Genomic DNA, 14,267 nt, shown 5'->3' with positions numbered 1-14,267 from the left:
GCAAATTAAGTAAAATAGTGGCATCATCAAGAACTTGAATTTGTCTTTAGGTCTGTCATACATTATCCATACAGCCAACTAAATTTACTGTTGTGCATTAGAATTCAAGCAACTCAATCAACACTGTTGTCTTTATATAGTATCACGCTTTTATCTGAAAAGATGCAATTTATGTGAAATTGTCAACATTTTTCTTTTAGTCAATAAATGTAAAAGCTACATTCTCCTCTATTTTTGTCACAAAATATACTTCTTTACATGCTCAAGAACCAGTAGAACTTGTTGGTTGGGAAATTGTATTTCTTACAACATAATAATACACTATCTTGAAAGTGCTGATATAAACAATATTTACTGCATTCATGAGTACTGAATAAAGCATAGCTATGAAATTGATTTTGATTACACATTCTGTAGGCATCTTAGTAGGTAGGTATGAATAAAAGACTTTCCCTAAACAATCACATAACTAAAAGTACATGTAGCTTTTGCATTATACCTTGTTTTTAAAATGGTTTAGAATGTAAAAATTTAGTTAGTGCATAATTAGAGAGCATTTATGAATTCTTAGTAATTCAGATAGATTGAATTGGTTGAATTAGTGATTAGTGTTGGTTTTTTGAATAGAGATGTGACAGCATGAAATATTAATGAATGTTCTACTGAAATTGCTGCTGATGAATTCTTATGATGATGAAGAATTTAAAAACAAACCTCCTTATACATAAGGGAACATGTTTGTATTCCTAATATTTTTATTAAATGGAAACATTGATATTTCTCTTAAAGGTACTTATTTTTATCCCAAATGAACATAATGGTATACATTTCTCTTAAGTTTTATCCTGCAGAGAATTAACATAGAGGATAATAATTATGATTTTCATTATTAGAGAAACAAGGATTATTCCTTATGATAATTGGAGGCAAGCTGATGGGTCATCAGTGGGAAAGGTAAAAGGTGAGTGGAAGAGAGAATGTGCTGGTCATAAGCAGAACAAATATAGAGGATGTCCAGGTTGATCACAAACAGGAGAAACCATACACATATTCACTAGATTCAACATTTGTTGACCCTTGATTTGGATCGTATGTCTTATTTCTATTTTCCCATGTGACTAGTTTAACACTATGTACATGTGTATGTATATATAGGCCTGCAAAAAGTATCTATTTAATTAATTTAATTACATCGGTCCAGATAAGTTGCTAAATTTACTTTCTTTGAATCTGGGTTCAAATGCTATCAAAACAAGTGATTAAAGTTGTTATGTGAAATAATTTGAGACAAGTTTAGTTGTTTGACATAATTTTTAAGGTTTTGACCATCTATTTGTTATCTTATTATTATGAGAGTTTAAAGTTTAAGTGGGCCAAATCTATAGCTGGTTAACCCTCTCAGGTAAAAAACATCAACATTAATATCTCATAATAATTATTTTTTATTAAAATGCATTGTTAGGTACATTTTCAAAGACCAAATGTGTTTATATATGAGTGTGAAATTTGAATTAGGTGTCTGCCAACACAGAATTAACATTTTAGTATATAGCTGCTGAGAAACACACACACACACTAAGTTTAGAGCTTATAATAAATGAGCTTGTCTATAGAAAAGATGCAGCATGGTGACTCAACAGAGGATATTTCATTTGCATAAAAATGAAAATAACTTTAATGAACTTGTTAACTACATGAATTTCTTTTAGCTACACAATTTCTTTCATTAGCAAATTATAATTCTTACTCAGGAGTGTGGATTCTCTTGCATCTTGTAGATGTTCTGACTTACTACTAGTTTATCAGAAAACATTAGTTGGGTGGTATCATGGTAAGAGAAAAAAATGTTTTTAATCTGTCCATGTAAGTAGACCCACTGCTGTCAGCAGATAAGAGAGAGAAGAGAAACAAGGTATAGTGTTGAAGTATGAAAAACCAAAAGGTTAAAAAAAGCATACTTATCCTTTAAGAATGATTTCCTTGAATATTATTTTTATAGTGACATGCAAATAACATAACTGAAGGCCAACAAAAAGCCATCTGCATATATAATTTAAGAAATGGGTACCTAAATAGAATTTTCATTTTAGCTTGAAATATGCACTAAAGTGGTGTTTGATCCTGATCAAGTTTTAGAGAAATGATAAAAATTGCTTTTGTGTAATATAAAGTCATATATCATAAAGATTTTTCTGAAGAAAGACTTATAATAGAAACTTCTCTTTCACCTTTAAAAAACAGTACAAATTTATCTTTGCTTATTTAGACTCTGATCAATTGTAACTCTCCTCTCAAAGCAGCCAGCTTTAATTCCTTTCTGTGAATCCAAAATGAAATAAAAAAAAAAAAAAATTTCAAAATGTCAATTTAAAGTGGCATTTGTTATCCAGGCACTTTAATTCAATAAATATTTAGCACCTATAACATGCCTAAAGTTGGCCTATGTATGCAATGGAATTACTCAAACTAAAAACTATACATTGTGTATTTTGTTTGACAGTTAAGACTTATATACACTGACCAATTAAAGAACACGGTATACTAAGCTTTGCATACAGACAAAAGTGCTATGGTGGTTCAGAGAAATGATGGGTTATTATGAAGTAGGGAAATTGGAGAAAAACTTCCCAGAGAAGGTAAGTTGGGAAAGCTGTATATGTCTAAAGTGGATGATGAGGAATAAAAACGAGTGTTCAAGGTCTGGGAAACAGCAAGAACAAACGGAAAAAGGTGAGATATTTTAGTCAGTGAAAAATAATTCAGCCTCTTAGAGCAGATGTGTTTGTCTGGAGCGGTGGGGACCCAGTCTTGGTTGTAGCCTCAGACTATGCTTTCACATTTACTTTAATTTCAGAGTTCTCACATCTTATCTATCTTTAGCTTGTTGATGATAATATTTATGACATTCTCTTGCTGTGCTATCCATATTTTACTTTTAAAAAATACTTTTTTATTTTTCAATTACAGTTGACATATATTATATTAGTTTCAGGTGTACAACATGATGATTAGAAATTATATAACTTACAAAGTGATTACCCTGATAAATCTAGTAGTACCCATCTGACATCATGAATTGTTATTACAACATTATTGACTATATTCCCTAGGCAATACTTTACATCCCCATGACTATTTTGTAAATATCAATTTGTACTTAATCCTTTCCTCTTTTTAACCCAGCCACCAACATCCTTCCTATCCAGCAACCATCAAAATGTTCTTTGCATCTATATATGTTTCCGTTTTGTCTATTTTATTTTTTAGATTCCACATATAAGTAAAACCATATGGCATATGTTGTTCTCTGTCTGACTTATTTCACTTAGCATGATACCCTCTAGGTCCGTCCACGTGGTTGCAAATGGTACCTTTTTGTTTTAAGTTTTCCACTCCAGAATCAGAACCTTTTCTTATAGTCACATACACTGAGCAGTTTCCCACTTCCTGTTCTCTTTAGCTACCTGTATTTCTTCCTTGAAGACAGTCCCCAAAGATCCAGCAAACCATCCAGGTTTAAGTTGGCCAATGTACTTGAGTTCCACAAATCTTTATTAAGCACTTACTAGGAGACCAGCATATACAGAGATAAAGAAGCCATGGTTCCTACCCTCCTGAAGCTTTTAAGCAGGAAAAAGCTCTTCCTGTCTGAGTCTGCCTATATTGTCCTTTACTACAATTGCAATTCAATGCCTTCCAAAATAGAAAACATAAATTAAATAAATGATAAATGCGAAGAAGCCTAATATCACCCTAAATAAAATAATCAATAGATTGTATCTGTGAAGCACCTGTGATGAAAGGGTAGCATGGTTGAGTAATTTGGGTCCCAGCTCTGTCACTTCAAGTTTAACTTTGAACAAGGTGATATAGGAAAAGGAGAGGGGAATTGACATTTCTTGATTAACTACTCTGTGTCCAGCACTGTGATTGGTATCGATTGTATATGGAATACTCATAGATCATATCACCTCCCAGCTCCTACTTCAAAAAACAAAAATAAAACCAGCACCATTACCAAAAACACAGTAAAAGAACACATTCTTCCTATTTTAAACATCAATAAAATTCAGGTACAGGTAGGCTAGGCTATTCATTCACTTATTCAATACTTATTGTATGTCAAGCATGTTGCTTGGCACTGGGTTTTAAGAAAACAATGTGACATGGTCCCTTTCCTTAAAAGTTCTTACAATGTAATAAAGAGAGACAGGCATGTAAGGAAGCCTTATAATTCAGTGAGAAGTGTAGTTCTAGAAGTCTGTGAAGAGTAGTGTGGGGTAAAAATGAGTCCATTGTATCCAGGTCTAGCAGATAGCAGAGGTCAGGACAGCTTTCACAAGACAAGTGGCCCTGGAGATTCACATAGTCACCCATTGAGTCAGGTGATTGTGAGAAAGAACAAGGCATTCTTACTTGAGCACTGGGGCCTGAAACGGCTTGTTAAAGAAATGAAAACGGTTCAGAGTGGCTAGAGTGAGAGAGCTTTAAGTCACAGCTAAAGGTATCTACTTTCCTTGTTAGAGGGTTAAATAAATATCATATATACTGTGTTAAATAATGCTTACATAGGTTCTTAATAAATGTTTCTTCCTGCTGTTCCTCTTTCGGTTGCTCTGTTTGATTATATGACCTAGCTCTGAAATTCCATGATTCTTACCATATTGTATGTGTTGTATCGTGTACTGGTTCATACATTGTCCAGCATATTATACGTGTTAAATAAATAGTCTCTACCACATTTGGCAGAAGTCTCGGTAAAAGGGAATATGAATTTTGATAAATGGTTGAAATGAAAGCTGAACTTAGCTTCAATCCTTTCCTTCTTTTTGTCTCTCTGGAGCAGTGGTTCTCAACCTTCCTAAAGCTGCGATCCTTTAATACAGTTCCTCATGTTGTGGTGACCCCCAACCATAACTAAAGCAAAGTGATTAATCACAAAAACAATATGTAATTATATATGTGTTTTCTGATGTTCTTAGGCAACCCCTGTGAAAGGGTCATTCGACCCTCAAAGGGGTCGCCACCCCCAGGTTGAGAACCGCTGCTCTATAGTAACTTGCATGTGTATATGTGAATGTTGTGGAAGTGTAGAGTTAAGACATTGAGACAGAATTCAAGATTTTTCCATGGGAACTGCTAACTGGCTTCCAAATCCAGTAGAACTGCTTTTCTGTCCCCAGAAGTTTCTAAGGTCATAACATCAACCACATCCCCAGGAGATTTGAAGGCAATATACCATAATAGCATAATTTTAAAGCACACCATTTCTTTTATTTTTAAAGTAGCTCTGTTTTCCTTTTTCGTTTTTAAAAATTTTATTTATGTACTTTTTAGAGAGAGGGAGGGAGGGAGAAAGAGAGGAAGAGAAACAGCCATGTGCAAGAGATACATCAATCATTTGCTTCTCACACACCCCCCCAACCCAGGCATGTGCACTGACTGGGAATTGAACAGGTGACCTTTTGGTTCGCAAGTCAGTGCTGAATCCACTGAGCCACACCAGCCAGGGTGAGCTCACCATTTCTATACAGAGCTTACAGTCCACTCTATCTCCACTCCCAGTGCTTCCTCTGCCTTTATTATGTGGTACATACTTGTATCTCCTTACAAGAGTATAAACTCTTTGACAAGTTGACTTGTCTTATTCGACTTTGCCTTGCCTAATTACCACCTCGAGTCAGGTATTCAGCAAGTATTCGTTAAGTTAAAACAAATATGTGATTAATCAGAATGTAAAGGTAATCTTACTTATTATAGAGTTCCCTGAGCTCTAGAAATACACTCATATTAGGTGAGTGGTGTGGTCAGAGGACACAGGAGGGGACCCTACTACCACATAATGTAGCTATCATATCACTTAATGTATGTTTTCAAGGAAAGTCTGTATGGTGTAATGGTTAAGAGCATCAGCTATGAACCATACCACCTGGGTTTGAACTTTGTACAAGTCATAAAATCTTCCACACATAATCTAATTTCTCTGTGCATCAGTATTCTCTCATCTGCAAAGTAGGAATAATAATATGAAATGCTATCTAATAGCATTGTCATAAAGATTTACTGAATTAATACGTGTAATGCACTTTAGAATAGCACTGGTGCATTACAAGTGCCTAATCAGAATTCTTATTTTACACTCTGCTGAAGTTTTATATAAATGTAACTGGGAGTCGGGTAGTACTTGGCCATATGAAGGAAATGCAAAAGGCTATTAAGAAGAAGAATGGGGAGGTGGGCAGGGCAGGGGAGAGCAGTGAGGGAAAGATGGGACAACTGAAATAGAACAACAACTAAAAAAATGGAAGAATAAATAAAAAATATTTAAAAAGTAAATAAAAAAAGAAGGATGTTAGGAAAATATCCAGAAATGTGACTGTAATACCTAATTTAGGCCAAATAACTTCTCCAGGCAGAAAGATATCGCTGCCATGAGGTCTGAGACTGATGTGCTGTGTACCTGATGGAACCCACTTGCCTGAGTGGGGGATCAAAGTGTCTCTCTTGGTGGTGAGGTAGCCCTCTGGAAGTCATTTTTATAAGTGTAGTCAAGTTGTAGAAAAAAATATATAATAAAAAATCACTTCATGTCAAATGAGTTATTTTTCCTATTAAGAGTATTTATGAGCAGCTTGTTATTTTACTTTATTTTTATTTTTAATTTTAGAGAGAGGGGAGGGGAGGGAGAAAGAGAAGGAAACATCGATCTGTTGCCTCTCATGCACGCCTGGATAGGAACTGAACCAGACACTAGGCATGTGCCCTGACGAGAGATAAAACTGGTGACCTTTCACTTTGCGGGACAATGCCGCCCAACCAGCTGAGCCACACCAGTCTATTTTAAACCATACTATGAGACTGACTTTTTTTTTCAGTATATAAATTTTATAAGGTGTAGTGATGATGTGGAGTACTTTAAATAGAGGATTTAAATATCAGTGGTATAAACAGCCACTTCTTTTGATAATGGAGACATATAATTAATGGACTTTAAGATTTTTACTTTTTTGGAAAGCAAAGATTTGGGTATTTAACTAGGTATAAAGCAATAATGTTAGGCAAGGAAAACAATATTCCTAATAGAAAAACATTAGGAGGCTAATAATGATAGAAGGCACATGATCAAAGGAAAACTGACTTGTGAGGAAAAATGATTCATCAGGGATCAGAAGTGATGACTTATAAAGGTAATTATGGCACTGGAGTAAGGCTTTTGGGACATACATATTTTGTTTGATTCATATCAGTCACTCTGTCTCACTTTATGTGTGTCTTTGAGAGCTAATTTAATGCAAAATAGGTGAGGGTCAGAGTAACAAGGAGGGTTACAGTTTTCCAGTAGAAGATAAATTATAATAATCTTCCTTCCCCCCATTGTCAAGATCCCTCTTGTTTAAGGATTTAAGAATCCTTTAGTTAGCTACAATGAACTGTTGACTTTATCAGAATAATGTAACATGAAACCTTGAAAAGTGAAGCAGTCTGTTTTAAAAAGTTCATTATGTGGCTAGTTTCCAACTGTTGTTTTTTAAAAATTTTTTATAGCAGTACAGCTACAAACATTTGAACACTGAAATGTAATTTCTATTTCTTTTATGTTTATTAAACTATTCTACATCTGGGTTCTTATTATTGGTCACAATGCCAGTTTTTAAAATGGTCAGAATTAACATTATCCATACATATTTTTTCCAGAGATTTTATTTTCCAAAACCAAATTGGATGTTCTTTCATAACCATGGTCTAACAATGAGTGCAAAACTAAAATACTATAATTCTCAATATAATTTTCTACTGATTAACAGTCTGCCATTAGTATCTCAATTTCTGCCTACAAATTGGTTTTAAAATGTTTATTCTTAACTCACAAAGTTTCTGGAAGGATACAATCTGACAGTAGATATCAGTAACTTTTGGAAGTAGAAGTGTTTTGTAAATGCTTTGGCATTCTTGTTATTAATTATAATTGTTATTAACTGTCATAGAATTTTGTGCAGTTAACGTTCTGTGAAGATCAGAGGCTATTCAAATTGTATCTCATGCTTGGTGAAAAATTAAAAAACACAGTGCTTGGTGTTACCCATAGTTTTGGAAAGGGGCGGGGGTCTATGCCTTAAACAAATTATCAACTTCTATATCAGATGTCAGATTCTATGGGTACATAGAAGTGATTTTCCTTACCACAGCAGTTGTAGTAAATTGGCTCCCAAACTGATCATAGGAGACTATACTTGTGATCTGGCAAATTTGTATTAGGTCCAAACTCTGTATGCTAGACTGACTCTGGTTTTGAACTGTATGACATGGTTAAATGTCTCCTTAATCTGTCTGAAAAATGTAATTCAAATGCTGTAGGAATGAGACTCCACAGTAAATCCCCTCGTTAAAAAAAACAAAAAACAAAAAACAAAAGGCCAGCTTATTTCTAAATGGCAATTTCCAACTGTCACATCGCATCAATCATCAGACACAGTATAATCTGACATCTATTGAGCAGGAAGGTCAGGTCTCCTGATGAAGAAATGTAGCCTAGTAAGTTGTGCAGCAAAAATGCCTAAATCCAGAGCAGTGCCCTGGTGTTGGCAGAAATAGTTGTTCTTCTTATAGCAAAGGGGAGGAAAGAATGGGAGACTTTTAAGCTTAGTCTTTTGCCTAAGGATATTGCCTAACGCTTCTGCCTGTATCTCATTAAAAAAGTTGGATAGAGAAATGGGGCTGCAGAGTTCATAGAAGGTGCATACTGTATCCCTACGGGCACAATTTATTAGGCCTACATTTTAATAATTTGGTAAATACCATATTATTAAAATTACCCAGGGTTCTGGCTTCTTAAGAAACTGGACTCTCTGGCCACAGTGGTCCTGTATTGATATGGCGGAAAAGCAGGCTGGAGCTGAGAATCAGCTGCTCTCTTTACACATGCCCTGTAACCCGCCATTCCTTATCCCGCCCTTATAACCTTGTACATTCAGCCCGCCTCACCCCGCAGGTACTGAGATTCCCGCAGTTTATGAGACAGATGCAACGTGGCCCTCTTAATGGACAAACCTCTTTGTTGAAGAAGCGGTGGGGGCACGTAGAAACCCAATGCTGGTTTGTTTCCAAACAGTCCTACATCTCCCGTTTTGCAAAGATCTGACCCAAACCTAACCCGCTGTGTGACCTTCGCGTGTCCGTTAAGCTTTTTTGGCCAAAGGTGATGGTCTGTTACGGTCTTAATACCTGTTGTGACTATTTCACACGGCTGTTGCACAGAACACGCGACTTTGAAAGCACTCCTACTAATTTTTATATAAACCGCAAAAACGCTTCCCTGCACAAGCGTCGGTTAGAGTGCGACACCAACTTTATAAGTCTGTTACTGGAATCCGCTCTAGTTCCGTGCTGCTTCCGTCTCCCACGCTCAGGGTGGGCGGGCGGAAGACAATTCTCAAGGGAGATCTGGAAAACTGGCTTAGAAATGCAGCAAAAGTTCCTTAGCGGGGGGTAAAGCTGATGGCATATTTTAGCCCCCAGTGTGGCATACAAACTCCTGGTCCAGACGGCAGACCCCGCAGTGCGGGGAGCGCGGGAGCCGGTACCGGGGTCAGCTTCCGGCTCGAAGCCGCAGTTCACAGGTCTGGCCTTCCTCCCGGTCGGGACCACAGACCCACGACCCCATGCCTCGCGCTCATTCTCAACCCCCACAATCACCGCCCTGGTCCCCCATCCACGTGACAAGAGACAAAACCGTCACTTCCGGTGGAGTGGGCGGCGCGCCTGCGCGAGGCGCCGGGCCTCAGGGAGCGGTTGGCAGGCGCCCCGCGCCGCCAACGGCCGCGAGTGGCAGGCGGCGTGAGTCCAGCGCCGGCGGCAGCGCCGCGGGCTGCGGTCCTGACTGTGTGCGTCTGGGGAAGCCCAGCCCAGCCTCCGCAGGGGCCGACCGCCCCGCCCTCTGCCCCATCTAGTTCCCTCCTCCCGAGCTAGCGCTCCTGGGGCTCAGAGAGGCGGAGGCAGCCGGAGTGCTTAGACGGGCTTTGGCGTCGTCCCCGCACTCGGGTCCGCCCCCTAACGCCCCGCCCCGTCCCCGCCCTCCCCGCTGCCCTCTGCGGGAACCAGGCAGCTGCAGCGGAGCCGTGGAGCGGGCGGCGGGGCCGGGGCAGTGCGCTCCGGGCGCGCGGAATGTGAGGCTCGGCGGGCTGCCGCACTCACGGACGCTCGGACGGGCGAGGGGCCCAGACCCCTCGCGGACGCCCGCCGTTCCGGGCTACGGACTCGCCCTCTCGCTCGCCCTTGCGCACGCCCCGCACCCTCCAGCGCGCCGGCGGGACCATGAAGAAGTTCTCTCGAATGCCCAAGTCGGAGGGCGGCGGCGGCGGAGGAGGAGCGGCGTGTAGCGGGGTCGGCGGGGTTGGTGCCGGCTCTGGCTCTGGTAGCTCATCCATAGGGGTCCGGGTGTTCGCTGTCGGTCGCTACCAGGTCACCCTGGAGGAGTCGCTGGCGGAAGGTACGGGCGCCCGGGGAGGCTTGGGCAAGCAGGTGAGGTAGGTTTGGGGTGTGGCGGAGGCTTCTCCCGGTCCTCGTCCGCTTCTCTGGTCGCTCTCTCGGTTTACTCTTCTTCCCTCTCCGCATCCTCTTTTGGGCCAGCGGGAGCTCTTAAGAGTAACTCAGGAATTCGCTCTTGAGCCGGCTCTTCTCGCGGCTGGCTGCTCTGACCAGCGCACAGCTCTTTGATTATGAGTTTAAGTCATTTTCAGTCCTTATTGACGCGAGGAAATAAATAGAAAATACCGTAGTGAGTGATGTGGTTTATGATTGGGCCAGTGACTCATTAGAGGGTCAGATCGAGCCGAATTGAAGCTCTACTCTGCCAGCTGTGGCTCAGGCGGGTGTCAGGCGTGGGCCTCCTGGTCTTAGTCTCCACCCGCGCCGCGGGGCACAGGACGCTGCAGCCTCTGGTGTTGGACCTGGTTTAGCGACTGCTCTGTCATCAGTTGAAAAACAATATATTTCTCTGTGTCCACGTGTTGGAGGTGGATCATTTGCCTCAAATTCAGTTAGTTGGTGGCTTTGGGCGAGCAGGTAAACTTGAAGTCTCTTTATATTTTGTTATTTAGAATCTTTCCTATTCATTCCCTTTCATTCTGTCCCTTTGATAGTACTTTTAAGTGGTGGTTTGAAAGCAGGTAAACTTTAACTTGCGAAGTTTTGTGTTCCGTCTTGTAGTATTACCCGGCTATGTCAGCAGTTGCAGGTCTGCTTACAAAGAAGTTTACTCCATTTTAAAAAGAAAAAAATCCTACACGTAGGTCTGTATTTTTTGTATAATTGGCTTGCAGAACATACTTTTTCGTGTTTATTACATGCTTTGTTGACTTTGAGTTTTTAATTGCAAAATATTACAGAATAAATACTTGTACAAATTTATAAGAAATAATTGATTGATAAACGGCCCTTCTCAGTTCCAAGGTTAAGGGAGAAGAAATTTGAGGAGAGTAGTTTTGGTTCTCTGAAAGATGATGTGGTTTGAAGACAGTAGGCTGAGATTCCACTTTTTTTTTTTTTTGAAATACCATAGCACATTAGTGTAAGAGAAATATCTGAAGGCGTTCTTCTTAAAATATTCTAAAGGGAAAGAAATGTTGAATTATTTAGAGGTGGATGTAATACTTTTGCAAAACTTTGCCCCTAATGAGCTTAGCTGAACCTTGGGGAGGTGGGTGGAAGGATCCTTAGCTTCTCAAAAGAATGAATGTATGTGGTGATTGGTCATGATAGATAGATTTACTAGGCTGTAAAATTTCCTAGTCTTTTATTATATGTGAATTTCAAGTGTAGGTTTAGATTGATTGTAGGTTTTAAGAACACAACGGCCATTACCATGCATGCTATACTTGTGTCTTTGAATTGTATTAAGCAATTGAAGTGTGGCTTGAGTAGTATTACACTGACTTCATTTCACTCAATTGCAAATAGGTCTGTTATTTACTAGAAAGAAAACACTGACATTTCATCAAACTAGACTTTGCACTTGTAGCTTCTATCACTGCTCTAAGCATATCATTACCCCAAGCAAGCAATTTTCAGTAAAATAAGTAATTTTGGAAAATGAAATTAAAAATGAAAAATTTCAGTAGAGGAGTGCTCACTCAGTTGCTTAAAAATTTAAAAAAATCTGGAAGCAAGGGTTGAAGAAACCTTTTTTGGAAGGTGGAACTTTGCCACCCAACACCCCAGCTCCTAGGTCTAAGTTTTAGCTTGCCCTGGACGGGAGGCTGAAACCTAGGCTTTCTTCCTTCTCTCTTCACATACACAACTGCAATTATCTATATTTGGTTTACTTTTTGATTCTGATGATTTATTTCTATTTCAGGTGCTTAATATTCTCTCTTCTTCCCAAATAAGTAATGCCACAATTTAGGCAAGACGTTTTAAGCACAAGTGTGGTTCACAGTCCAGAATGATCATTCAGTAATTGACAGATGCACTTGCCTGTTATAAGATTAGGGCAAGTGCTTCTGAAAAGGCATTAGTTTCCAGTACCTGAATTTGGGAGAGCTATACCATTGAGTGGAAAAAAGGGGTAGAAGCAAAGACTAAAAAACAAGTTTGGTAGATTTTATATTTTTTGCTTTAAGTCAGTGTTGTCTAAGCAGGGGCCAAGACACAGTAGATGCTGTGCCCTAGGTGTTTTTGCTACTCCACTGCAAACATAGGCAGATTGCTAAGAATGACCTCTGCAGTGCCTTTGAGGCTTCATAAAATCCGGCGCACCTGTGCTTTCGCTCGTGCTTGTGTGCGCGGGCTCATGCTCTCCCTTTCTTTCTCCATATATATATTACTTATATTTTATAAAGTCACCATAAACAGCGAATTACTGAATATTGAATTATTCCTCTTAAGGGAAATACAAGGTTAGGGTACTGCAAGCCTCTGCAGTCATTACAAACCTTGTTCTTCATGTCTTTCTGTTTAAAGATACCTTGTTTAATATATATTATTGACTGATTAACATTGAACTCATGGCCAACAGCACTGCAATTCGTGGCTAAGTGACCCTTAGCTAATACACCTGTGTTCTCTGTAAGGGTTATCATGGCCTTGTGCTTAGGAACATTAGACAACACTTTGACACAATGCTTGGACGCCATTGAAAAAATAAAACCACCAATAAAAAGCACAAAAATGAGAAAAACATGACATGAACAGATCTTGAAATGGCACTTGTTTATAGTCGTCGTCGGCAGCCGTCCGTCTCGAGAGACGATGGTGTAGCTTCTTAAGAGTCTATCTGCACCGCCGAGAATGGCTGTGCAGTCCGACTCGGGAGTGACACGGTATCTGTCTCCTCCCGTGTTGAATCGACATCTTGCGATGACGCTGGAGTGTCCTCTCCAGTGGAGCTGAAGCTACATGGGCAGGGTGATATGGAGGATCTGCTGTTGCCCATGCAGCAGACCCCCCCCTCTCTTCGCAGCTGAAGGGCCCAAGGGAAAGACGGAGTCAATACAGCTTGGCTTCAGGTGCGCCGCAGGAGTTGCCGGTGTTGACTACAACGTCAAACCGCCTTAGGGACTCCGGCTCCGGATTTTCTGTCGGGGTTTACTCCCTTAGCCTTTCCCCTGAAGAGGTATGCCGCAAGGCAGCGGAGGTTTTTTGGAGTCAGAGTTTTCCTTCTCTGATGTGCCCTGACTGGAAGATCGAACCAGCGACACTTAGCTCGCAGGCCGACGCTCAATCCACTGAGCCAAACCAGCCAGGGCCATTGTTTATAGTATGAGAGAGGAAACCAGAAGGCACAGCATTACCTTCTTTACTCCAGCTGGCCTACTCAAAATTCTCACCACTATGTGCATGTGTGCCATTGTATTGATTTGGGGGAGTTATGCTGAATTTGGGGATACAAATACATTTTAGCAATGTGACTTTTCAAATATGGAATCCCCAAATAATGGGGATAAACTATATATATATATTTATATGCATATACATATGGACATGCACATTTATATATTATACATATTTAATTTTTAAAAATATAAAGTTTCCCAGGATTACATATACTTCTGTTGTATGTTATACCTAAACTCTTGGAGTGGTTTTCTCTCTGAAATATTATATGCTCTGTATCATAATGTCTTTCTGCTTAAATACATATATGTTTGAAAATGCTGACAGCTTCCATCTAATTTTTAGTTCATGCTCAAAGTTTAGAGGACTGATATTTTATAAGGGGGCATTTTCATGGATTTTCTCAAAAACAATCTAGTTTCAGGAGTCCATGCTAA

The 14,267-nt window shown here is 39.6% G+C and overlaps 1 protein-coding gene across 1 annotated transcript in view; it reads left to right on the top strand.

The window, feature by feature from the left end:
• Window positions 1-9,813: 9,813 nt before the first annotated feature.
• Window positions 9,814-14,267, top strand: part of BMP2K (BMP2 inducible kinase) — a 115,565-nt gene continuing 111,111 nt past the window's right edge. Inside the window, exon 1 of the mRNA XM_090266722.1 lies at window positions 9,814-10,486. Coding sequence (XP_090122848.1) covers window positions 10,312-10,486 — 175 coding nt within the window. The 5' untranslated portion in view covers window positions 9,814-10,311. The remainder of the gene's footprint in view (window positions 10,487-14,267) is intronic.

The sequence above is a fragment of the Furipterus horrens genome, unplaced genomic scaffold (assembly GCF_987537825.1).
Source record: "Furipterus horrens unplaced genomic scaffold, mFurHor1.1.pri manual_scaffold_2, whole genome shotgun sequence".
NCBI classification, from domain to species: Eukaryota; Metazoa; Chordata; class Mammalia; order Chiroptera; family Furipteridae; genus Furipterus; species Furipterus horrens.
The sequence above is the reverse complement of the archived record's forward strand: the minus strand, read 5'-3'. Positions and strand labels throughout refer to the sequence as shown.